Raw genomic sequence first — 26,558 nt, 5'->3', positions numbered from 1 at the left:
CACCTCAAATTAAGATAAACACACTGCACATCTGTTAGTATTATGACTGGCTTTGTATTGGTTAAGAGAATGTGTTTCTACTACATTGAAAGCCCTTTCATGTTTAAGGGAACAACCAATTTGAAAACCTCACTTGGAATAAAACAAAAGTCTTCCAATCAAAGAACTACTGTATTCAGATTTAATGGAATAAATACATACAGATTTTATGCAAAAAAAAAGATGTTAACTGAATAAATATCTTATTTATCAGTTTTTAGCAATACTATTTTTACTTCCCCTTTTATAACCTCCATGCCATAAAACGAAGGTAATTCATTCATGAACACTGATCTTGTTACCGACTTAAAGCTCATTCTCATTATGTACTTATTCCTAATTGGCTTCATATCTATTTCAAACTTGTAGAACTTTTTCAAGGAATTAAAGCCAGTTTTAAATTTACCAGATTTTGCGGCTGTTTTTGAATTTCCGATATAAGCATACAACGATTTGTCTGTTATGTGTAATCTAAGGATAGGTTCATCACTGTGCTTGGGAATTTGCCTATACAGAAAATACCAGAAGGACAATACTTCCGTTGTTTGCATAATCATATGCGTGGACCTATAATGACCAGCCGAAATGCTTTTTTCAGTCGGGTAATATCTATTCACCCGGGCTCCTTTCTCGTACGCTGAAGCCTGAATTCCCAATATCTCTCGCATTTCTGTGTCGTTCAAGACTGGTTCGACGTGCACTGCTACTAATTGGTTTGTGGGTGTGAAATCCTCTTGGTAGCAGGAACTCAGCTGGATTTTTGTTAACTGATGAGAAGTTTCATATGTTATCGAGGGACTGAAGTCATCTCCGTGGAACAAATGCCATCCAACTGCAGTCTGTGCTATAGTGTATACATTAAATGTCCAAGAATTGAGATAATAAGAGTGTCTTTCGCTTGAAACTTCAACGTATTTCATAGGTACTCCCAAGTGGGCCATGTCCATGTAAAGGCTTGAATCAGTAATCTTAAATTCAATCAGAGGATAATTCTCAAGATCGCAGTAGAGATAGAAGCAAACGGGTCCTTGCTCGGAAGATGAGAAGCTCCTCAAGTAAAACGCTAAGCCTTTTTCGGGATTTAAGATCTGGGATCTGATTCCCGATCCAATCTCGTATGGAACGTCCAAGTCCAAATAGAAATTAAAATCAACATTTGAGTTACAAATATAACTTTGGAATGAACTCGTGGGTGAGATGTGTAATTTCTCCTTGACGGTTGAAAGACATCCCATGTCTGTTATTATGTCTATGCAATTTGGAATTTCACACATTTCCCTGGTGCCTCTCAAATCCACATGGCACCAGAAGTCTCTATGAACATCTTTTCTATTCTCTTGATTGTCAATTGGAGAAAATAGGCAAAAATTTCCCTCTGGAGCCTGTTCTCTATTAGCCATTGCTGCCAAATGGCTTTTAAAATAGGACCATGGAAAGCAAGATTTCCCAGATTTGCTCCATGTTATTTGATGCGTGTAGTTCACATGTACTATATAATTAACGTCCTTGGCCTGCATCAAACAGTATGATAATAAAGGGTTGATATATTTATAACTGGTGCAAAATTTGTTGAAAGTGTAGAATCCAAGAGGTCCAAGCTGGGACAGTGTGGTATCTTGCTTACTCGGCATTTTCTTCATTAGAGTCCAGTAACGCAGAAATGCTCCTCCCTTCAATACTGTCTCTTTTAGAATCGAGTTTTCTCCAATCTGACCCGTAATTCTAACAATACTCTGCTTTCCCTCTCGGTAGTTCTCAATACAAAGACTTACTACTTCTCCAACTGGTATAATACCATCCAATTCAATTTCCGACACAAATTCTGTGTTACTGTCGCAGCTGATGTCCATGTCTTTAAGATCAATATTTTTAATATTCATACACCGTGTAATCTTTACAACCTCTCTCTGCACTTCTAGCAGCAATGTTACCACCTTCTTGAGAGCATCGGTATTCTTACTATCATAAATGGGGGCAGAAAAGAAAATGACAAGGGCTGGTGTGTTGGTTAACTGAAGGCAAAGCTTTCTGCCCCAGTTTTTCACCTTCTCATCCAGTGGGTTGTCATTATCCGAGTACATTAGGGGCATAGCAGCCATGGGATGAATGTGGGTATGGTTATCCTCGGAGGGGATTTTGAGTCTACCTTCCACGCAAGTGTAAACCTTATTGTTCACCATAGTAAGAGCCACAATGCTTGTTCCTTCAATAGAGTGAAAGTTAACGTATCTTGGCGTCTTGAATCTTCGAATCACATACTGTTTTTTATATTGATATTCGTTCATTCCCATCATGCCTAATGGGAGGTTCATTTGTAGGATAGGTTTACTCTCCTTCTCAAAATACAGATATATTCTAGTTCCAAAAAATTGTATCTGAAAAGTTAGCCAATCATGTCGTAGTTTGAAGATTGGTAATTTTGCATATATCCCTGATTTATTCGTTTTTTTAATGATTCTAGTTTCATTTCGCTCTTTAACTTTGGCCTCTTCATTTGAATCAACTCTACTTTCCTTGCCCGCTTTCTTTGAATCGTCTGTATTATTCTTACCTGTTTCAGTGGAATTGTCTGTATTTTCCTCTTGTATGATAACCGTTTTATTTGCATATTGGATCCTTTGAATTTCAACCCCCTCTTTTGAAAAACTTACTGTGTAATAATCCTCGAAAGTTTCACCTGGCAAGAAATTTATGTGAAAATGAAAAGAGTCTATATCCCGTGGATCTGCAAGACGAATTTGAAAACTGACACTAAGATTGCTTCCAAACTTGGAAGAATCTGGTAAATAGAGCATCAACTCTCCTGAACCAGAATAGGTAATATTCCGATGTGACATAGGGACATACCAAGTTGTAGCAGGAATAGAAACAGTTCTTTCTCTGTATGTTTCAGTGAAAAATGGGATTTCGTGAAGCATAGGGACATCACATGGCATCAGTGTTGTGAATAGTTTGCCATTATTTCCTTGAAACTGGGCCGGGCAGGAAAGACCTAAATGCTCCCGAACTTTACAAGCACCCTGGCAATTTATCACGCTGCTGAAGTCTAGTTTACCTTGATACTCCTGGCCTTCGCTGCTAGTCCTGTAATGCTGGAGCTCAGAGCAAAATGGAATAGGACAAGACTGTTTTCCCTTTATACTAGAGTTTAAACTAAAGCAATATGGGGTTTCAAAGTCACCTGGGTTTCTACAGAAATTTTGAAGCATTGTTTCATCCTTTGACTTTAATTCCAAAATGTCAATCTTAGTTTTATTTGTAGGTTCACTTGGTTCACTTTCTGAAGTTATATTCTCCCAAAACCTGCAAGGTTCCAAAACACCCTTGGTTTTATGAAGATCTAAGTTAGATGAATATTCCCTGCCATCATGGGTTCTCAAACAGTAATCCTGAAGCTGTTCATCACCCTTTGGAAGTTCTGCCATAAGATAGTTGATGTTGCTTATTACTATCATCCATAAACTCAGCCTCATGAAGAAGGACTTGCTAGACTTACTATGGATGCCCAACATGTTGAAAGATATACCTGGAAAAAAATTCGATGAAATTATTAGAAATTAAGGATCTTGATAAGTTATGGATATTCTTTAGAACGATATACTGTATAGTGCACTGTATCAATGATTTATTAACTTTAGGCTTAATCACAACATATTATTGAGGAAGGTAGATAATAAGATAACAAAATTTTAAATTATTTTTGTTCCATAGATACAATCTTTTGGGTAGTTTGTAGCGCTACGGCCAAGCGTCCTAATTTGCTTATTATCGCTCCGACTGTTATCTTGTATAGAATAAAAACGTTTGGAAATGGTCTACGGATCTTAAATATGTTGTGTAAGGGGGGGTCCGGGGGGGGCGCAGCCCCCCTTGGTAAGGACACGGCTTTTAGCATAGGTTAGGTGGGTTTTTTAAGTTAGCTTCTCCCGTCGTACTCGTAGGTAAGGAAACTGTTGTGTAAGGGGGGGGGGGGGGGGTCCGGGGGGGCGAAGCCCCCCTGGGTAAGGATATGGCTTTTAGCATAGGTTAGGTGGGTTTTTTAAGTTAGCTTCTCCCGCTAAAATCGTTTTTAGAATGACGGCCACAGTTCAGAATATTCCCGTTTTCTACGGGATCTGGCCGTCACCCTACAAACGCTCCAATCTTTTTAATTGACTGGTAGTTAATGCTCTAATATCTGATTAGCCAGTTTGTGAATTATTTTATACATGGAAAAAGGAAGTAAATTTTTTAGGAGGTTATTCCTCCTGCTTTGAGGGAAGGCATCCAACTCTCTGCACCTTTGGTTTCAGAGCCTCCGGGTACTTTGGTCTTGGGGAAGTGGACTTATTCAGTGCCACTTTTTAAAGAGGTGAATGTACTGTACTTGAGAAATTGGTTTCCTAAATGTGATCATTTTGCTTCCACCTTGATCCCTTTCTATTACCTGATTTCTTTTAGCGGCTGTGACGTTCAAGCTGAGGACCATGTACGCATGTTGAGCTGTAGATTTGTTTCAGGTAAATGTCTTATAAGCATCCTATGCCCAGACCAACCTGTAAATTTCTTGATTCCCTGAAATTGCATTTTTCAATATTAATCTTAGCCGATGATCATGTAGCTGTCAACTCTGTTGCCCGACAGAAAAATCTAAGGTCGGGATACGCCAGCGATCGCTATACAGGTGGGGGTGTACCCAACAGCGCCATATGTCGAGTAGGTACTCAGGTACTTCTTGTCAACAAGAACTCAATTTTTCCTCTGTCGTGCCACCGGCAAGACCTACTTGGATACGCTGTTGTTTCTGGAGTTGTTTTTCACGATTTGGTGATGTATTCGCTCTAGATTTTAGCTTTCGCTATTCAGGAACTATTATCATTAGCTTATCAAGCTTTTTGATTAGATTTGGATTAATTGTTAATGAACTTTGCTAGATTTTGGATTTCCCCCTTGGCTAATTCAAGAATTCAAGATGTCTGACCATTCTCAAGTCCCTAAGTACAGGCAGTGTAGCGTTAGGGCTTGTTCTAGGCGTCTTCCGAAGGCCTCCATAGATCCTCACACCGTTTGTTCCAATTGTAGGGGCAAATCCTGTCAATTGGAAGATCGATGTGAGGAATGCGCTGGGCTTTCGGAATTCGATTTTAACGAATTCCTAAAGAATGCACGTAGGCTAGAGAAGGATAGGATCAGGAGGAGTTCTTCTCGCTCGTTTGATTTTTCCTCTCCCCATGCCCCTCAACCTACTCCTTCCCCTGTAGTGGTGACTCCCGACCCTGCTACTAGTGCTCAACCCTCCATGGCGGACATGATGCGTGCCATTCAGGCTCTTGGTGACAGAGTGGAGTCATTAGCTAATGACCGGAATCAACTTTTGGCCGATGTCAAAGAGTTGAAAGCGCAAAGTGCAGTGGGAAGTGTAGTGAGTGCAAGTGAAGTGAAAAGTGTCAGTGTCAGTGTTGCGCATGAGGGTACATCTGTTCGTGCCAGTCGTCCTCCCAGTCCGGGACCTCTTGCAAGCTCCCAAGCCCAGGGGAGAAGCAATGTCGTAGGACCAAAGGGTTCGACAGGCCTTGATCAGCGTACGGATGTACCCTCAGTGGTTGCGGACGTATCTGTCAGAGATCGTCCCATCCACAAACAGACGAATGAGCCCTATCATTCCTCGTCTGTGGAAGAAGTTTCTAGGAAGAAACGTTGGACCAAGGTCTCACGACCTCTCAAGCGTAAGGTCCCTTCCGAGCGAGTCCAACGGCCCAGGTGTAGCCACTGGGTCAGTTCGGACTCGCCGCAGTCTTCCGAAGACTGCACACCTCCCAAGAGAGGTAGAGTGGTTCCGCAGCAGGCAACTACTCCGTCTGTTGCTGCACCAACCACGGTAGACCCTAAGTGGTCCATGCTGCAGACTATGCAGTCTCAGCTTGCTTCCTTCATGCAGGAGTATCGTGCTGAGAAGGTTGACACTGCACCTGTTAACCTACAACCTGCCACGGTTGTGCGCTCAGCAGATACTGCGGCTGCCTGCTCCCACACTCCACCTGTGAGAGCTCCACCACCGATGCGCAGTCGACCCTGCCAGACGCATGTTCATGCTGCACCCTCCGTTGACATGCGTGAGCTACCGCATCAGCAGTGGGAAGGTGCTGTCAAGCTGCCGTGTTTTGACGCAATGCGGCATGCTCCGCAACCCACGGCAGTCCCTCCCACGCACCAGCACTCCGCTTTTGTTGTTGCCAGCTCGCAGACTGACCAGCAGCGGCATGATGTTGGATCCGGTGCAGCTACGCATGCTCCCGTGCTGCCGGATTCAGCCGTTCAGCTTTCTGCTCCACCTTTGCCACTTCCTCCTCAGCATTCGGATGATGGAGTATCTGATGACGACGAAGCTGCGCATTTGGACGATCCGCACTCCGACTTAGAAGAACCCAAGTCTACGCCTCCCTCCTTAGACTTTAGGAAAGTCCTTGCCCTGTTCAGGGAGTTGTATCCGGAACAGTTTGTGTCTGCAACCCCGCGCTCACCTCCCTCCGAGTTCGCTTTAGGCATGCAGTCAGCAGCTCCTGCCTTCACGAAACTCGTACTCGCACGCTCATCCAAGAGAGCTTTGAGGGTAATGGGAGAGTGGTTGCAGTCCAAGAAGCAACAGGGAAAGACTGCTTTCATCTTTCCGCCTACCAAGCTTGCTTCCAAATCTAGCGTCTGGTATGCCACGGGAGAGGAACCCGGCTTGGGAGTTCCTGCCTCTGCCCAGGGCGACTTCTCAAGTCTGGTTGACTCTCCCCGCAGGCTGGCTATGAGACGCTCCAAGATTTGCTGGTCCTTCTCTGACATGGACCATCTGTTGAAGGGAGTTTTTCGTGCTTTTGAGATCTTCAACTTCCTCGACTGGTGTTTGGGGGCGTTAAGCAGAAAGACCTCCCCTTCGGATAAGGACTCTGCCATGCTTATCATGTCTAGCATGGACAAAGCCATTCGGGATGGGTCTGGTGAACTTGCGGCTTCGTACGTGTCTGGAGTGCTTAAGAAGAGAGATCATCTTTGCTCCTTCTTGTCTGCGGGGATCACACCATGCCAGAAGTCGGAGTTGATGTTTGCTCCGCTTTCCCAGTGTCTCTTTCCGGAAGAGCTGATCAAGGGGATTGCTGCCTCGTTGATCCAGAAGGATACCCATGACCTGGTGGCTTCTTCCGCACGTAAAGTCTCTTTACCTTCCGTGCCTAGACCTAGGATGGACACACCAGCATCTAGGTTCATCCCGCCCTTTCGTGGCAGAACCTCCAGCAGAGGAGGTACCCGTGCCGACAGTCATCATGGCAAAAAGAAGAAGGGTTCCAAGTCCTCAAAAGGCAGAATCTGACTGCCTTCCTCTCCAGACAGCAGTGGGAGCCAGGCTCAAGAACTACTGGCAGGCTTGGGAGAGCAGAGGTGCAGGCGCTCAGTCTGTGAAGTTGCTAAGAGAGGGGTACAGGATTCCGTTCTGGCGCAATCCCCCTCTAGCAACTACTCCCATCAACCTCTCTCCCAACTACAAGGAGGAGGACAAGAGGCTAGCTTTGCAGCAAGAGGTGTCTCTCTTGCTACAAAAGGGAGCGGTAGTCATAGTCCGGGACCATCAATCCCCGGGCTTCTACAACCGTCTCTTCCTGGTAGCGAAGAAGACAGGAGGCTGGAGACCGGTGCTGGACGTCAGTGCTCTCAATGCTTTTGTCACCAAGCAGACGTTCACAATGGAGACGACGAAGTCGGTGCTAGCATCGGTCAGGAAGGAAGACTGGATGGTCTCGTTGGACCTAAAAGACGCGTACTTTCATGTCCCCGTCCATCCAGACTCCCAACCTTTCCTAAGGTTCGTCTTTGGAAAGGTCGTGTACCAGTTCCAAGCCCTGTGCTTTGGCCTAAGCACGGCACCTCTTGTGTTTACCAAACTGATGAGGAATATTGCCAAATTCCTTCACTTGGCAGACATCAGAGCCTCCCTCTATTTGGACGACTGGCTTTTAAGAGCTCCGTCAAGTCGTCGCTGTCTGGAGAATCTCAGATGGACTATGGATCTGACCAAGGAATTGGGTCTCCTGGTCAATATAGAGAAGTCCCAACTCGTCCCATCCCAAACCATTGTCTATCTAGGTATGGAGATTCAGAGTCAAGCTTTTCGGGCTTTTCCGTCGGCCCCCAGGATCAGTCAAGCCCAAGAATGCATCCAGAGCATGCTGAGAAGGAACTGATGTTCAGTCAGGCAGTGGATGAGTCTAACAGGGACACTTTCATCGCTGGCCCAGTTCATCGAGTTAGGGAGACTCCACCTCCGCCCCCTTCAGTATCATCTAGCTGCTCACTGGAGAAAGGACATGACGCTAGAAGCGGTCTCAGTTCCTATATCCGAAGAGATGAGGTCTGCACTAACGTGGTGGAAGAACAGCATTCTTCTCAAGGAAGGTCTACCATTGGCTGTTCAGACCCCCGACCACCTGCTCTTCTCGGACGCATCGGACACGGGCTGGGGTGCGACACTGGACGGACGGGAATGCTCGGGCACGTGGAATCAGGAGCAAAGAACACTTCACATCAACTGCAAGGAGCTATTGGCAGTTCATCTGGCCTTGAGAAACTTCAAGTCCCTCCTTCTAGGCAAGGTGGTGGAGGTGAACTCCGACAACACCACAGCCTTGGCGTACATCTCCAAGCAAGGGGGGACTCATTCGAGGAAGTTGTTCGAGATCGCAAGGGACCTCCTCACTTGGTCAAGAGATCGAAAGATTTCGCTGGTAACGAGGTTCATTCAAGGCGACATGAATGTCATGGCAGATCGCCTCAGCCGGAAGGGTCAGGTCATCCCCACAGAGTGGACCCTTCACAAGAATGTTTGCAGCAGACTATGGGCCCTGTGGGGTCAGCCCACCATAGATCTATTCGCTACCTCGATGACCAAGAGGCTCCCGATTTATTGTTCACCGATTCCGGACCCAGCAGCAGTTCACGTAGATGCCTTTCTTCTGGATTGGTCCCATCTAGACCTGTATGCGTTCCCTCCGTTCAAGATTGTCAACAAGGTACTGCAGAAGTTCGCCTCTCACGAAGGGACACGGTTGACGTTGGTTGCTCCCCTCTGGCCCGCGAGAGAATGGTTCACCGAGGTACTGCAATGGCTAGTGGACGTTCCCAGGACTCTTCCTCTAAGAGTGGACCTTCTGCGTCAGCCGCACGTAAAGAAGGTACACCCAAGCCTCCACGCTCTTCGTCTGACTGCCTTCAGACTATCGAAAGACTCTCAAGAGCTAGAGGCTTTTCGAAGGAGGCAGCCAGAGCGATTGCCAGAGCAAGGAGGACATCCACTCTCAAGGTCTACCAGTCAAAATGGGAAGTCTTCCGAAGCTGGTGCAAGGCGAATGCAGTTTCCTCAACCAGTACCTCTGTAACGCAGATAGCTGACTTCCTTTTACATCTAAGTAATGTAAGATCCCTATCAGCTCCTACGATCAAAGGTTACAGAAGCATGTTGGCAGCAGTCTTCCGCCACAGAGGCTTAGATCTTTCCACCAACAAAGATCTACAGGACCTCCTTAAGTCTTTTGAGACCTCAAAGGAGCGTCGATTAGCCACACCAGGCTGGAACCTAGACGTGGTTTTAAGGTTCCTGATGTCAGCAAGGTTCGAACCGCTTCAATCAGCCTCTTTTAAGGATCTCACATTAAAGACTCTTTTCCTCGTTTGCTTAGCAACAGCTAAAAGAGTCAGTGAGATTCACGCCTTCAGCAGGAACATAGGTTTTACATCTGAAACGGCTACATGTTCCTTGCAGCTTGGTTTTTTAGCTAAAAACGAGCTTCCTTCTCGTCCTTGGCCCAAGTCGTTCGAGATCCCAAGCCTGTCCAACTTGGTTGGTAACGAACAAGAGAGAGTACTTTGCCCAGTAAGAGCTCTTAAGTACTATTTAAGACGTACAAAGCCATTACGAGGACAATCAGAAGCTTTATGGTGTTCTATCAAGAAACCTGCTTTACCGATGTCTAAGAACGCAGTTTCTTATTACATCAGGCTTTTGATTAGAGAGGCCCATTCTCATCTGAAGGAAGAAGACCATGCTTTGCTGAAGGTAAGGACACATGAAGTTAGAGCTGTCGCTACTTCAGTGGCCTCCAAACAGAACCGTTCTCTGCAGAGTGTTATGGATGCAACCTATTGGAGAAGCAAGTCAGTGTTCGCATCATTTTACCTCAAAGATGTCCAGTCTCTTTACGAGAACTGCTACACCCTGGGACCATTCGTAGCAGCGAGTGCAGTAGTAGGTGAGGGCTCAACCACTACATTCCCATAATCCCATAACCTTTTTTAATCTTTCTCTTGAAATGCTTTTTATTGTTGTTTTTTTTGGGTTGTACGGAAGGCTAAGAAGCCTTCCGCATCCTGGTTGATTTGGCGGGTGGTCAAATTCTTTCTTGAGAAGCGCCTAGATTAGAGGTTGTGATGAGGTCCTTTAGTATGGGTTGCAGCCCTTCATACTTCAGCACCTAGGAGTCGCTCAGCATCCTAAGAGGATCGCTAAGCTCAGTAAGGAAGACGTACTTAATAAGGCAGAGTAATGGTTCAAGTCGACTTCCTTACCAGGTACTTATTTATTTTATGTTTGTTATTTTGAATAACTGCTAAAATGAAATACGGGATACTTAGCTTCTAATGTTAACATGTATGCTGGTCTCCACCCACCCCCCTGGGTGTGAATCAGCTACATGATCATCGGGTAAGATTAATATTGAAAAATGTTATTTTCCTTAGTAAAATAAATTTTTGAATATACTTACCCGATGATCATGAATTTAAGGACCCTCCCTTCCTCCCCATAGAGAACCAGTGGACCGAGGAGAAAATTGAGTTCTTGTTGACAAGAAGTACCTGAGTACCTACTCGACAGATGGCGCTGTTGTGTACACCCCCACCTGTATAGCGATCGCTGGCGTATCCCGACCTTAGATTTTTCTGTCGGGCAACAGAGTTGACAGCTACATGATCATCGGGTAAGTATATTCAAAAATTTATTTTACTAAGGAAAATAACATATTTACAAAAGATTAAAATGTAGAAGCAATTTTTCTCACATTAGGGGTTTCAAGGCTGGAGAGTGAATCTGACTTTTTGATGAGGCAGGTCATGAAAACGCGGATAGCCCCTGTAGAAAGGGACTACTGTAGTTGGTTGGGAATATTTTAAAATGGACAGCCTTTTGATGATGTTAATCTTTTAAAAATATGATTGGAGGGTAGACATTGGACAGAGGTTACCAATATAAAATTGTAAAGCCAAGATATAAAGAGGGCCATACCTCTGAAGCCCCTAAGATTGATATTACCATTTGGGCACTTCACAGCGCACTGTTGGTTGCACTTTCTTTTTATCCATTGACTTGATCTCTGTTCTTGCTGTATAACTACTGTACTTCTTTCTTCTACCCCTTAGTGTAACTAGATGCACTTGGGTGCTGAATAGCCTTACAGAACCCAGTACTGGGCTTTATAGCCCAAATTCAAAGCCATCCCACCTCTTGAGGGTATTTTTATTCCTGGCCAAAAAGAGAAGACTATGTGTCAGTATCAGCAGGGAAAGGAGTGAGGGTGAAGAATTAATGTTCTTTGTAAATGCTGCAAGTTTACGAACTTGTGCTCCTAAGGCTAAGGCTATAGAAAATCCAATCTTTGGAAGGAGCTCTTTTAGACTAAGGGAGTTACCTGATTAGCCAAAATTTCAAGATAGATATCAGGTGACCAGGATATTGAAGGAGTTGGTAAAGATGGTCATAGCAAAGTGAAGGACTTGAGTAATTTTGTGAATTTCAAGAAAGCTATCAAGTGACCAGGACATTGAAGAAATTGGTAAAGATGGTCATAGCAAAGTGAAGGACTGAGTAATTTTGTGAAACATTCCAGAGTCTAAATCCATGTTATAAGCTTGCCTGAGACGTTCTGCCAAGGCAGATATGTATAACAAAATTGTTTATGGATTAAGCTTCGTATCTTCAGAGATGGACCAGAAACGATGCCAAGAAGTCCAGGGATTATCTGGCATGGGGTTTTAACCATAAGGAAGGCCATCCATGCCTTCCCCACTGACTGATACAGTATAGTCTGGTGGAAGAAGAGCTCTTCCAGGCCATCAAATACCTAATGTTGTTAGCCAAGAGATGTTTTCTTATATTCATGAGAGAATACCCAGGCATGAAGGTTCTTGGTCAAAAAGGAGGAAGTAAAGAGATTCAGTTTCTTACTATCCGATACAGCTATACTGAGCAGAGGTGTGACCGTGAAACTGAGTGATCAGAAACCATGGACTGTTCGGCTAAAGTAAAAGCACAAGCGCAGCCGTCCCTTTATGGTCTAATTGGTTCTTCAAAACATTCTAAATCAAACTGTTTGGAGGAAACAGATTGACTGAAGACCAAGTGTCCCTGTCGAGGTTCAAGGCATCTCTTATAACTGCCTAAGAATCACCATTTGGAGCTACATCAAGTGGAACAGGTACCCTTGGAGATCTGGGATAATTTTGAGGAACTCTTGGAAGTAGCTCCAGTCTAAGATCCTCTAGGTGTCCAGGTTGTCTGCCTTTATAAGACATCCACCACCCAATTGAGAGAGCCTGGTAAGTGGACTGGGGTGGAGATAATATCCCTCTTTCAAGGCAACTTCATAATTTGAAGGACTACTGAATTTGATTTCATGAAGATCACCCTCTCTGGACAAAACAGACTTCTGTCTGGTTGTTGATGAAGATTTTGGTGTGCATGTTCCTTAGACTGGGCTTTTTCATTGTCAGGAAGACTGCCGCAGGGTCTAACACATTTATTTGTAATACAGGTACTGCAAACTAAAGGTACTATTTCCTAAACACACAGGTCTCCTCTGTATAACTCTCCCCCCCCCCAAACCTACCCTGAATGTGTTTGTGTGAAAAATCATGGGTATTAGGAGAGGGATCTGTGAAATCAACAAGGGGAGAGCCTTTGGTAAGGTGCATGGTCTTAAGAATTTTTTATGTAGACAATGGTTAACTAGGAAATTGTCCGTAAACCCCTTACAAGCTGCTTTCCACAACAAATTGATGTCTTTCAACATGGTCTTAAAACTGGGTTGACGATCAAAAGAGGATGGAGTGATCTTAAACTTTTTCTCCTGCCAATTAAGCATCAGCTATATGCCCAAGGAAGATCAACATCCCTAGGTTCAGGTTGTTTTCATAGCCGTACAGCCACACGCAGTGAAGGGATTTCTACGTACAATCATACCCATTCCCTTACAAAAGGCACAAGGATGGTGAGATTAAGACTAGGTTTGTGAATAAACCTATTATACATTTGTATCTTTTATCAAGAAAAAACTGCATGTCTTCACACTTCTTCATGTATTCTGGAAAGAGAAAACATAAACTTAACATGCCCAAAATTTCAGAGGCAGGAAACGTATGTACAGTATTTACTGCTTATGGCTGAAGTCAAAATTGAGTGTCTAGTTGACTGACAGATGGACAGGTCTTCATTACAACCTGACAATAGTTATAACTACAGTACGTTGTTAAATTTTTAAGAAGACATCAAGTCTTAACCTGACTAAACATGAAATACTATGTGCGGAGCCTCCTTCTGCTCAAAAACCATTTGAGGAATGTGATATAAATGAAAGGTAATTAGGATACTATGATAGTGACCTATATTGATGGCATGCAAAGCACATCCAAGTACCACTTACAAGAATAGAGGACAGTTGAGATAATGTTTGTGACTGAAGCAAGCCAAGGCGGAGTAAATCCATCTGGGGGACATGGTATTAACCTAAGATTATGCATCCTACTGAATGGGGAGAGTGTAACTTTTCCCTAGCCGTCCATTAAATTTCTTACTTGTAGCCTACGAATAGATGACGTAGGTTTACCGCATACATCTGTAACATATATTCTTAGAATGAGTTATTTTTAGTTGTGGTAATATTCTAAAAAGAACAACTTGCTCATCTGTAGACTGTGTTCTAAAACCCACTCACGGCCTGATAGGTTTGACAGGTATAATAACAACTCGACTTTTTTATGTGAGCTAGAGATAAGGGTTAGCAATAGCATAGATGATCTATTTGCTTAGGTGGAGATGTGCTAGGGTGTTTGTTTAGTCGAAGACATTGTGCTAACTGTGTAGTGACATGCACTTTACCTCTGTTGCTCATTATTGTCCTTTAAAGACCTTGTCACTTGTTGTTACCTTGCATTACAAGTATAACTTATGCATTCTGGTCCACAGTTCTACAAACGATGTCATCTTGTACCTGAATTTTATTTGGGAAACATATACAGGGAAGACATTGAACTAGGCTTAGAGTTTACAGGGAAAAGATTAAACACACCAACCTAAAAGCTTAAGTTTCAGCCAACCTCAATAAGTATTTCCCATTAAAATTAGTGGGTATCATATGCTGTATAGGTAGGCTGGTTTGAAATGTGCAGTTATCATATAGCCTAGGCCTATTTTGTCTCAAAAGACAATGAAGACCCAGGATAGCAACAACGGTTTGCTCCCCTTATATTAAAAATATAAGGAAATATGCGCACCAGCATAAGTGTACCGCAAGTGGAATACAGTCTGGTGTGTAACCAAGCTAAGCATACGATCTCCCTTAAATCCATAGATCATGCAATAAATATGAGAAATGTATAATACTGTACAGTAGTTTAATATCTCACCAACTAGCTGGTTTGGCATGTTTCATTAGGAATTAAAATGGGCACACAAATATGTAGTAAATTACTGGACATATAAATTGACAAAAATGCAAACAATAACGTAACATTACAAGCTGTTTTGACATTTAGTGATGTAATGGTGACTTATTTGCACTCGGTTGACACAGTTTCTGATAACGGGGCAACACCAGCCATATTACGACAACTGTTTGACACCCATGACAGTGAGGCACTTGTTGACCAAATGCCCCACTTTTAGCACCTTAGGAAATAGATATCTGTTAGAGGCTCAAGGTGAGGATAGCAGGTTCATCCTTGCCAAGATTCTTGGACATGATGTCTTTCTATGATAGGAGTATTTTTAAATTTATATCAGAAGCAGGTCCTCTGAAAGCTATTTATCTTTTAAGGACAAATTTGCTATTATTGTTTTAAGTTAAAATTCCTTTTGTTCTTTATTTATAACAAATGATATTGGCGTCAATTACCTTAGGTGTCAGGATGTAAGAAAACTCCAAATCAGTCAATCAATCATGACATCCGCTTCCCTTAGTGAATAGCTTTAGTGTGAAGAGGAAGTAGCAGATAGAAATTTAATCCAATTAGATAATTTTCAATATTAAACTTACCCGATAATCATGTAGCTGTCAACTCCGTTGCCCGACAGAATTCTATGGAGGGATACGCCAGCTATCACAATACTAGAAGGGGGTGTACTTACCAGCGCCACCTGTGGCCAGGTACTCAAGTACTTCTTGTTGACACCTCCTCAATTATTCCTCTGTCGTGCTTCCGGCAAGACGTTCTGGGATACGCTTATGATCTTCGAGTTTGTTCACGGCTAATTGGTGAAGTATTCTCTCAGATTTCGGCTGTCGCATTACTGGAAACCTTCTTATATTAGCTAGATAGCTTTTATATAGTCCTGATTAACGGTTAACGATCTTTTGCTTGATTTTGGAAACCCCTTTGGCTAACTCTTTGGATTCAAGATGTCTGACATTTCGCAAGCCCCCTCCCATAGACGATGTAGGTCTTGCAATAGGCGTATTCCGAAGGCCTCGGTAGATCCTCACACCGCTTGTTCTGACTGTAGGGACAGGCCCTGTCAGTTAGAAAATCGATGTGAGGAATGCGCCGGACTTTCGGAACTGGAATTTGTCCGTCTTTTAAAATATTCATCTAAGTTAGAGAGAGGTAGAGTTAGGAGGAGTTCTTCTCACTCTTCAATGTTTTCCTCACCTCATGATCCCCTACCTTTTCCTACCCCTGTAGTGGCTACCCCCGAACCTACTGTTTGCCCTCCGCCTGATATGTCTGTTGTTTTGCGTGCTATTCAGGCCTTAGGCGATAAAGTAGAGTCAGTGGTAAGTGACCATAAGTCTCTGATGGCCGAAGTTAAGGAACTTAAGGTCAAGAGTGCAGTGGGTGGAGTTAGTGCCAGTGCTGTGACGAGTGCTAGTGTCAGTGCAGTGCCAAGTGCTAGTGTCAGTGCCAGTGTGGTGCGTGAGGATTCTTCTGTGCGAGCCAGTCGTCCTCCCAGTCCGGGACCTCTTGCAAGCTCCCATGCCCAGGGGAGAAGCAATGTCGAAGGGCATAAGGGTTCGGCAGGCCTTGTTAGGCGCACAGAAGTTTCCTCGGTGGTTGCGGGCGTGTCTTCCAAAGACCGTCACTCCCACCCGCAGACGATTGAGCCCGTCTTTTTCTCGTCCGCTGATCATCTGTCAGGGAAGAAACGTTGGTCTCAGGTCTCGAGACCACTTAAACGCAGAGTCCAGTCCGCGAGTGCTCAGCCAGGTTGCAGTCATTGGCTCAGCTCTGACTCGCCGCAGTCATCTGTCGACTGCACTCCGCCCAAGAGGAGTAAGGTTCTGCCACAACAGAGCTCGACTGTCGACCCTAAGTGGACTCTACTACAGTCCATGCAAGCACAGCTTTCGGACTTGATGCGTGAGTGTCGGGCTGAGAGTGTTGCTCCTCCGCCTCCGCCTACACTCCCTCCGCCTGCGCTCGCTCCGCCTGCGCTCGCTCCGCCTGCGCTTGCTCCGCCTGATCGCAGTACCACCTGCCAGGCGTACGATGTTGAGCCACGGTCTGAGTTTGCTGTTCCCAGTGGTGTTCAGCCTCCGCCTTCTTTAAGGCAACCTTTGCTATGGGATCAGGAGGATTATACCTCTCTTCCTCCGCCTCCCTTTGCTGCTCCACCAGTGGTGCAACTCTTGGCTGAGGTACAACAACCTCTCCCGTCCATGAGTCAGTCTCCTCAGCTCTCGCTGCAGCGAGCTCAACCATCCACAAGGCAAGCTCCACTACACCTTGGCCTTGCGCCTCAGGAGCCTCAGCTTGCGAGACATTTACCTTGTTCTGCGCAGCCTCAACCTCATCACGCTCCGCTCACACCACAGGAACAGGAACTTGCTACTCCGCTTCCACCAACCGCTCAGCAAGCGCAATCCTTGGGTTCAACCGCTCATGCTAGGAGTCAGCCTCCTCCACCCATGCGCCTTCCTTCTGCTTCGTCTGCTATTCAGCCTTTGCAGTCTGAGCCTCAGGTTCTCCCTCAACAGTTACTTGTAGAGGAAACCACTACTATTGTTCCTACTCGTTCTGACTCTGCTGTTCAGCATTCTTGTCCGATACCTTCACTACACTCTGGTGATGAGGCGTCTGATGATGAGGAGGCACACCTGGATCCCTCATCAGACTTGGATGAATCCAAGCCTTCTCCACAGTCTATTGACTTTCGTAAGGTCTTGGTTCTGCTTAGGGAGGTTTACCCAGACCACTTTGTCTCTGCTATTCCCCGCTCTCCGCCATCTGAGTTTTCGCTGGGCATACAACAAGCTAAGTCCTCCTATACTAAGCTAGTCCTAGCAAGGTCCTCTAAGAGAGCATTAAGGATCTTAGGGGAGTGGCTGCAGTCTAAGCAACACCTAGGCAAGACTTCTTTCATGTTCCCGCCAACCAAGCTCACTTCGAAAGCGAGCGTTTGGTATGCCACAGGAGAAGCACCAGGCTTGGGAGTACCTGCCTCTGCCCAGGCTGACTTCTCAAGTCTGGTGGACTCGCCTCGGAGAACTGCAATGAGGCGCTCTAAGGTTTGCTGGACCTTCTCAGACCTTGATCACTTACTGAAAGGACTGTTTAGAGCATTTGAGATGTTCAACTTTCTTGACTGGTGCCTGGGGGCCCTCAGCAAGAAGACCTCTCCTGCGGACAAGGATTCTGCCATGCTATTAATGTCCTGCATGGATAAGGCCATTAGGGATGGATCTGGTGAGCTTGCGTCGATGTTTGTATCAGGGGTTTTGAAGAAAAGGGAACAGCTGTGTACCTTCCTTTCCTCCAGCATTACACCTTGCCAAAAGTCACAACTCCTTTTTGCTCCGCTCTCGAAGTTCCTCTTCCCTGAAGAGCTGGTTAAGGACTTGTCTGCTGCCCTGATACAAAAGGACACACACGATCTTGTAGCCTCATCGGCTCGTAAGTCTAAGGTTACGACCTCAGTCCCCAAGACTTATCGCTCACCAGTGGCTGATACCCCTGCGACGAGGTTCATACCGCCCTTTCGTGGTAGAGCCCCCAGCCGAGGAAGCTCCCGTCCAGACTCTTTCAGGAGCAAGTCCAGGAAAGGCTCCAGGACATCTAAAGGTAAACACTGACTCTCCGCTTCTCCAGACAGCAGTAGGAGCCAGGCTCAAGATCTTCTGGCGAGCCTGGGAGAAGAGAGGTGCAGACGCCCAGTCTGTCAGTTGGCTGAGGAACGGTTACAGGATTCCATTCTGCCTCAAACCACCTCTGACCACATCACCCATCAACCTCTCTCCCAACTACAAAGAAGAGGACAAGAGGCTAGCATTGCACCAGGAGGTGTCGCTACTTGTGCAGAAGAAGGCAGTGGTTATAGTCCGGGACCATCAATCCCCGGGCTTCTACAACCGTCTCTTTCTTGTGGCCAAGAAGACAGGAGGTTGGAGACCGGTGCTGGACGTCAGCGCGCTCAACGCGTATGTCACCAAGCAGACGTTCACGATGGAGACGACGAAGTCGGTCTTAGCAGCGGTCAGGCAGGAGGACTGGATGGTCTCGTTGGACTTGAAAGATGCCTACTTTCACGTTCCTATTCATCCAGACTCCCAACCTTTCCTGAGATTCGTTTTCGGAAAGGTTGTCTACCAATTCCAAGCCCTGTGTTTTGGCCTAAGCACAGCTCCTATGGTCTTTACTCATCTGATGAGGAATATAGCAAAATTCCTACACTTATCGGACATCAGAGCCTCCCTCTACTTGGACGACTGGCTGTTGAGAGCCTCCACGAGTCGTCGCTGTCTGGAGAATCTCAATTGGACTTTAGACTTAATCAGAGAACTGGGTCTATTAGTCAACATAGAAAAGTCTCAACTCATTCCCTCCCAATCCATTGTGTACCTGGGAATGGAGATTCGGAGTCAGGATTTTCGGGCTTTTCCTTCGGCCCCCAGGATAAGCCAAGCCCTAGAGTGCATCATGAGCATGCTGAAGAGGAGCAGTTGCTCGGTGAGACAGTGGATGAGTCTCACAGGGACCCTTTCATCACTGGCCCTGTTCGTCGAGCTAGGGAGACTCCACCTCCGCCCTCTTCAATTCCATCTTGCAGCTCATTGGGACAAGGGTTCGACTCTCGAAGCAGTCTCTATCCCAATCACCCAAGAGATGAAGACCACTCTCCTGTGGTGGAAGCACAACCTCCTTCTCAGGGAGGGTCTATCGTTGGCTATTCAGACCCCCAATCTTCATCTCTTCTCAGATGCATCGGACTCGGGCTGGGGTGCGACCTTGAACGGACGGGAATGCTCGGGAATGTGGAACGAAGAACAGGGATTACTACACATCAACTGCAAGGAGCTACTAGCAGTTCATTTAGCCCTGTTGCACTTCAAGTCCCTCCTGCTAGGCAAAGTGGTGGAGGTGAACTCAGACAATACCACAGCCTTGGCTTACATCTCCAAGCAAGGAGGGACCCATTCGAGGAGCCTATACGAGATCGCAAGGGACCTCCTCATTTGGTCAAGAGGTCTAAACCTCACTCTGGTCACGAGGTTCATTCAGGGCGATATGAACGTCTCAGCAGATCGCCTAAGCAGAAGGAATCAGGTCATTCCCACGGAATGGACCCTCCACAAGAGTGTGTGCAACAGACTTTGGACCTTGTGGGGTCAACCTACCATAGATCTGTTTGCCACCTCCATAACCAAGAGACTTCTGCTGTACTGTTCCCCTGTTCCAGACCCTGCAGCAGTTCATGTGGATGCTTTTCTACTGAACTGGTCCCATCTCGACCTGTACGCATTCCCACCGTTCAAGATAATAAACAAAGTTCTGCAGAAATTCCTCTCGCACGAAGGGACACGGCTGACGCTGGTTGCTCCCCTTTGGCCTGCAAGAGAATGGTTCACAGAGGTACTTCAATGGCTAGTCGACATCCCCAGGACTCTACCTCTAAGAGTGGACCTTCTACGTCAACCTCACGTAGACAGGTTGCACCCAAACCTCCACGCTCTTCGGCTGACTGCCTTCAGACTGTCGAAAGATTCGCTAGAGCTAGAGGCTTTTCGAAGGAGGCAGCCAGTGCGATTGCCAGAGCGAGAAGGGTTTCCACTCGTAGAGTCTACCAGTCTAAGTGGGAGGTCTTCCGAAGCTGGTGTAGAGCCAATTCAATATCCTCTACCAATACCTCTGTGACCCAAATAGCTGACTTCCTTCTACATCTTAGGAATGAGAGATCCCTTTCAGCCCCTACGATTAAAGGATATAGGAGTATGTTGGCTTCAGTTCTCCGCCACAGAGGTTTGGACCTTTCTTCCAACAAGGACCTTCAAGACATTCTTAAGTCTTTTGAGACGTCTAAAGAGCGTCGTCTATCCACTCCAGGCTGGAACCTAGACGTAGTCTTAAGGTTCCTTATGTCTCCTAGGTTCGAACCTCTCCAGTCAGCTTCCTTCAAGGACCTTACCCTCAAGACTCTCTTTCTCGTCTGCCTTGCAACAGCTAAGAGAGTCAGTGAGGTTCATGCCTTCAGCAAGAACATTGGTTTCACGACCGAATCTGCAACATGTTCTTTTCAGCTTGGATTCCTAGCAAAGAACGAACTTCCTTCACGTCCTTGGCCTAGATCGTTTGAAATACCTAGCCTCTCCAACATGGTAGGTAACGAACTAGAGAGAGTTCTTTGCCCTGTCAGAGCTCTCAGATTTTATCTTAAGAGGTCTAAACCTCTTCGAGGACAGTCAGAAGCCTTATGGTGTGCCATCAAGAAACCTTCGAGGCCCATGTCCAAGAATGGGGTTTCATATTATATAAGGCTTCTGATTAGAGAAGCCCACTCTCACTTTAAGGAGGAAGACCTTGCATTGCTGAAGGTAAGGACGCACGAAGTAAGAGCCGTAGCTACTTCGATGGCCTTTAATAAAAACCGTTCTCTGCAGAGCATAATGGATGCAACCTATTGGAGGAGCAAGTCAGTGTTTGCATCATTTTATCTGAAAGATGTCCAGTCTCTTTACGAGAACTGCTACACCCTGGGACCATTCGTAGCAGCGAGTGCAGTAGTAGGTGAGGGCTCAGCCACTACATTCCCTTAATCCCATAACCTTTTTTAACCTTTCTCTTGAATGCTTTTATTGTTGTTTTTATGGTTGTTACGGTAGGCTAAGAAGCCTTCCGCATCCTTTTGATTTGGCGGGTGGTCTATTCATTCTTGAGAAGCGCCTGGGTTAGAGGTTTTGTAGAGGTCCTTTAGTAGGGGTTGCAACCCCATATACTTTGGCACCTTTGGGTTGATTCAGCCTCCAAGAGGAACGCTGCGCTCAGTAAGGAAGACGAACTTAAAAAAGAGGCAGAGTAACGGTTCAATTCGACTTCCTTACCAGGTACTTATTATTTCATTGTTATTTGAGATAACTGTTATATGAAATATGGGATACTTAGCTATCCTTTAATCTTGTACACTGGTTTTCACCCACCCCCCTGGGTGTGAATCAGCTACATGATTATCGGGTAAGTTTAATATTGAAAAATGTTATTTTTATTAGTAAAATAAATTTTTGAATATACTTACCCGATAATCATGATTTAATCGACCCTCCCTTCCTCCCCAGAGAGAACCAGTGGATCGAGGAATAATTGAGGAGGTGTCAACAAGAAGTACTTGAGTACCTGGCCACAGGTGGCGCTGGTAAGTACACCCCCTTCTAGTATTGTGATAGCTGGCGTATCCCTCCATAGAATTCTGTCGGGCAACGGAGTTGACAGCTACATGATTATCGGGTAAGTATATTCAAAAATTTATTTTACTAATAAAAATAACATTTTATAATAATTATAACACACTATTTACACTGTCATGTTTAATCACCTGAATAGAGCAAGGAGAATTACATATTGTTCTATATACAGTATGTTAAGTTAAACACCATCAGGTTGAATTAGGGAAGATTGAGTTTCAGGTGTGCAAAGGCCCCCTCCTTGTAAGAGGCGGGCCCAAACTCCTTGTTTAGGTTAGGCGAGTGTGGCTAGGCTATGACATATTCCTGTTTCCCCTATCCAATAACCATGGCTTCCCATGGTACACATGAGGTATGTATTTTTCCATTATGTTTTGGTATGATTTACTCATATCTGCCATTAGCACATAGTGTAATACTCTTTTCTGGTAATTTCCCCACCCAAAATCTTCCATTTTCCCCCTATAATTATTTTCTAAAGGGTGTTAATGAAGCAAAGAAAAGCGTTTTGAATTATTAATAATGGTCAAAGATACATAACACTTCAAAACCAGTTAGGAAAATACTGTTCATGTATTTGACGTGAAACGAAAGCATCATGGCATCACCATAGGTTATTATGAATTTGGTAGCCATTGGTGTAGGCCTTGTTGGGAACCTCTGATCCTATACAGTGCATCAATTTTTACCAAATTAAAAAGTTCCTTCCGTGATATTTGATTTTCTGATGTCCTTATTGGGTATATATTAACACTAACCATCTGGATACCTGTGTACGATATTATTTTATTCAGAATCACTTGCTTATATACTGTATATTTCTTTCATGATCACTTTCTTATACAGTATGTAAATTTTGCTGGAAACAAACAGTTTTTTCTTGAAAGGATATTTTTAATGTCCTATTTTCTCATGTTAGAATTGTTCCTCCATTAATATCATCCGCTCCTTTATTATCGCACAGCTTTTTTTGTGCCAATCACCTACCTTCATTGTGGCACAGATTTTTATCTTCTTTTTTTATAGTTTTTTCATACCCTTGTTTTGGTAAGAAGTTTCTGTGCCCCAGTTGCAAAAATTCCAGTTATGAGGTCAATTCAATTTTTTCTAGGCGTAAAAAAATCTAATGATGAATTGATCTAGTTATAGATTATGTGAGTGCCTGAATTGTGGTGGAAAAACTTCACGTTTTAAGGTGCCGCCAGAATTTTGTATTTCAAATACTCTACTGTTTCTTGGTGAAAAGGAACTTTATAATTTGTTTTAGTAAAGGAAAGTTGAGCCATGGAAAATAGCCCCTCTAACTCATCACTTCCTCTACCACAACTGAGACAATTGGAATAGAGGATAATATTGGATTCACACTTCCAAAAATGCGGCAAGATGCTTACATTAAGTTATGAACATGGTGTCCTACGTTAGGTTAGGTGCGGAACATTATGCTAGGTCTTATTCCTATGTTTGTTTCCCTGATGAAATAGGGTATTCCGACTCGTAGAATATGTCAGGAATTCCGAATGGCACACAACTCCTAATGCTAAGGGAGAAAGGAAAATTACAAAAAATGTAATACAGTATAACAAGATATTGTTTTTTCAACTTTAAGCTACATATGAGAAAGTGATTGGTAATTAAAAACCTATTGTACAGTTGATATGAATACATTCATCATTGGATTAATATGTAAGAATTTATTTTTGTATTTTTCTGTACGACTAAAGGGTGCTGGAACATACTTGAGTCTGGATCAAGTAAAATGTGAACACCATTTTCTTTTCTAAGTCCATTGTTTACTTTTGAGAGACTGATTGTGGGTTACTGCGCATGCATTGTTTGCATTCGCTTTGACAGCTCTCTGTCTTTTGTATGAGTACAGTATCATTACTGTGCTTTTAACCAATTATATATGGTTACGTTCCCGGATGTTGTCCTACGTAATCAGTTTTTCCCCCTCCACTTCAGTTACAGCAAGACTACCACCACAAGAAGACGTCTCCCACAGGGAAGTTCAGTCTATTTCAAAATTTAGCGCAAAATACTGTACGGTAATCTATTTCGGTAATTACTGTATGTTGAAAATTGTCTCCGTTTAGTATATAGCTATTGTTGCTCATCTGAAAGTAAAAAATATCCCTGAAATGGTGACCCGCATGTTTGGCACGCGTAGCTCATCCATGTACCGCTTACCAGAACAGAGGAGCAATGACATACTGTACTGTAATTTACAAGCGTAGCAAGTCACGGCAGAGCAAAAGTATTTGAGCATAGTAATATAAATTAAAGGTAATTATGATACTTTAAGAGTGACTAACGCGGATGGCGTGCTTAGCATATCTAAGTACCACTTGCCGGAACAATGGAGCATTAAGATAATGTTGATTTGCCACCGAAGCGAGCCAAGGTGGAGCATGAACCATTTGAGTAATATGATGTAAATTAAAGGTAATTATGATACTTTAATAATGACCCACATTGTATGCTGGCTCAGCATATCCATATATCACTTGTTAGAGCAGAGGACCATTAAGATAATGTTTATTTACGATTGAACCACGATGGAGCACAAACCATCTGAGGGACGTCATTTGAATTATGGATTAATTATACTTTAGTTTCCTGCCACTTAAATGAACGTTATATTTTCCAACTGGTTATCTTGTGCTTATTATGCATTTCTAACCATTAATATTCCTGCAGATCACTTGTTTTTTACTTTTTTCCACCCCAAACCCCGGTTTCCCACAGGAAATTCCCATAATTGTTTTTATATGGGGAGGAGGATAAACATATGGTTCATGTATTCAGCTCTTCTAGGAGAAGGACACTCCAAAATCAAACGATTGTTTTCTAGTCTTGGGTAGTGCCATAGCCTCTGTACCATGGTCTTCCACTGTTTTGGGTTAGAGTTCTCTTGTTTGAGCGTACACTTGGGCACACTATTTATCTTATTTCTCTTCCTCTTGTTTTGTTAAAGTTTTTTATAGTTTATATAGGAAATACTTATTTTAATGTTACCGTTCTTAAAATATTTTACTTTTCCTTGTTTCCTTTCCTCACTGGGCTATTTTCCCTGTTTGAGACCCTAGGCTTATAGCATCCTGCTTTTCCAACTAGGGTTGTAGCTTAATAATTTATAATGATAATATAATAGGAATTAAAGTATCATATATTTACCCATCATTATTTATGAGGTGGTGTTAGGGGTAATATTTTCCCATTCTCGTGCATTCAGAATATTCCCTGACTTGGCTAGTACAGTGGTAACGCGTTCGCCTAGCATTCGCATGACAGCAGATCGATCCCCGCCCAGGGCCATGAGTTTAGGCTGTATACTGGGGAGGCCACTGCTGTGGTTGGGCACCACAAGGGGGGGGGGCCCGCTTGCGGGCTGACGTTCTAGTGAGCATCTATTCTGATAAAAGTGGAACTGAAACCAGACAACTTTAACTTTAAACCTTTAGTGACTATTTGTAAAAATTCCTGGCCCTAGGCCTACAAAACCTATGACAGTTGCTGTACTGGTTGAATGAACTGAAAATGTTTCTAGATATAATTAATGAATAAAGTTAGCAACTGCACTTGACCTTTTATGAAATAACTGGATTCATTTGAAACATACACAGAAAGCTTGGGCTGGTAGTCACAGCTTAACTTTGGGGTTAGTACCCTATAGGCCTACACATACATCTGCCTACCAGTAAACTTAAACATAGACTGTTTGAAACTGCTTTGAGTACCATTCTGTTGGATAATAAATCTTTAAAATAACAATTGAACATAAATATTAATTAAACATTTATCATGAAAGTTACGAGGCGAAAATGGAACTCTGTAGATTCTATTAGATAAAAAAACTTTAAAATAACAATTGAATTTAAATATTAATTAAAAATTGATCCTGAAAGTTACTAGAGGAAAATGGAATTCTGTGTTGAGCAAAACACTAGAATTTGAAATTTAAAATTTAAATTTCTCAACATTATATATATATATATATATATATATATATATATATATATATATATATATATATATATATATATGTGTGTGTGTGTGTGTGTATACTGTATATATACACACATACAAGTAGCGGCAAAGTACATAAGTAAGGCCCTTTGTTTAAGTGGAACAAAAGTAAAGAATTACTAATCATCCTTTTATTTCATTGAACATGAATGTATTCCACAATTTAATATATAAATATAACATTAGAAAAATTAATATAATGCATTATTCTGTTCAATAATGCTCAATAAAACTGAAATCAAACGAAATTTAAAGAGATTTCTGTGGAAAGAAGAAACGGAATAGGTCTAGAGTTTAGCCGAGCTTGGGCGCAATATAGCCCAGTCTTTCGTCGGTTGGAAAATCATTACGGTTGGTAAAACTCTCTCTCTCTCTCTCTCTCTCTCTCTCTCTCTCTCTCTCTCTCTCTCTCTCTCTCTCTCTCTCTCTCGCACAAAGAATCCCCTTTTTACCTTTAATGTTTTATTATGACATTTTTTCTACGACTTTGTTCTCAGGTCTTAAATTTATCAATCATATGTTTAATCAGTTGTATGATGA

The 26,558-nt window shown here is 43.7% G+C and overlaps 1 protein-coding gene across 1 annotated transcript; it reads right to left on the bottom strand.

The window, feature by feature from the left end:
- Window positions 1-177: 177 nt before the first annotated feature.
- Window positions 178-25,695, bottom strand: LOC137623924 (uncharacterized). Its single transcript, XM_068354698.1, has 2 exons — window positions 25,577-25,695; window positions 178-3,565 (listed from the first exon to the last, which is right to left on the bottom strand). Exon 2 carries the CDS (start codon window positions 3,549-3,551, stop codon window positions 243-245), a length of 3,309 nt encoding a protein of 1,102 aa, XP_068210799.1. The 5' UTR covers window positions 3,552-3,565; window positions 25,577-25,695; the 3' UTR covers window positions 178-242.
- Between the last annotated feature and the right edge of the window lie 863 nt (window positions 25,696-26,558).

The sequence above is a fragment of the Palaemon carinicauda genome, chromosome 2, assembly GCF_036898095.1.
Source record: "Palaemon carinicauda isolate YSFRI2023 chromosome 2, ASM3689809v2, whole genome shotgun sequence".
NCBI lineage: Eukaryota > Metazoa > Arthropoda > Malacostraca > Decapoda > Palaemonidae > Palaemon > Palaemon carinicauda.
Note: the sequence above shows the minus strand (reverse complement) of the source record. Positions and strands in the feature narration are given on the sequence as shown.

What these genes read in the sequence shown, in the direction of transcription:
- LOC137623924 (XM_068354698.1), bottom strand. Translation starts at nt 3,551, where the DNA reads ATGTTGGGCATCCATAGTAAGTCTAGCAAGTCCTTCTTCATGAGGCTG.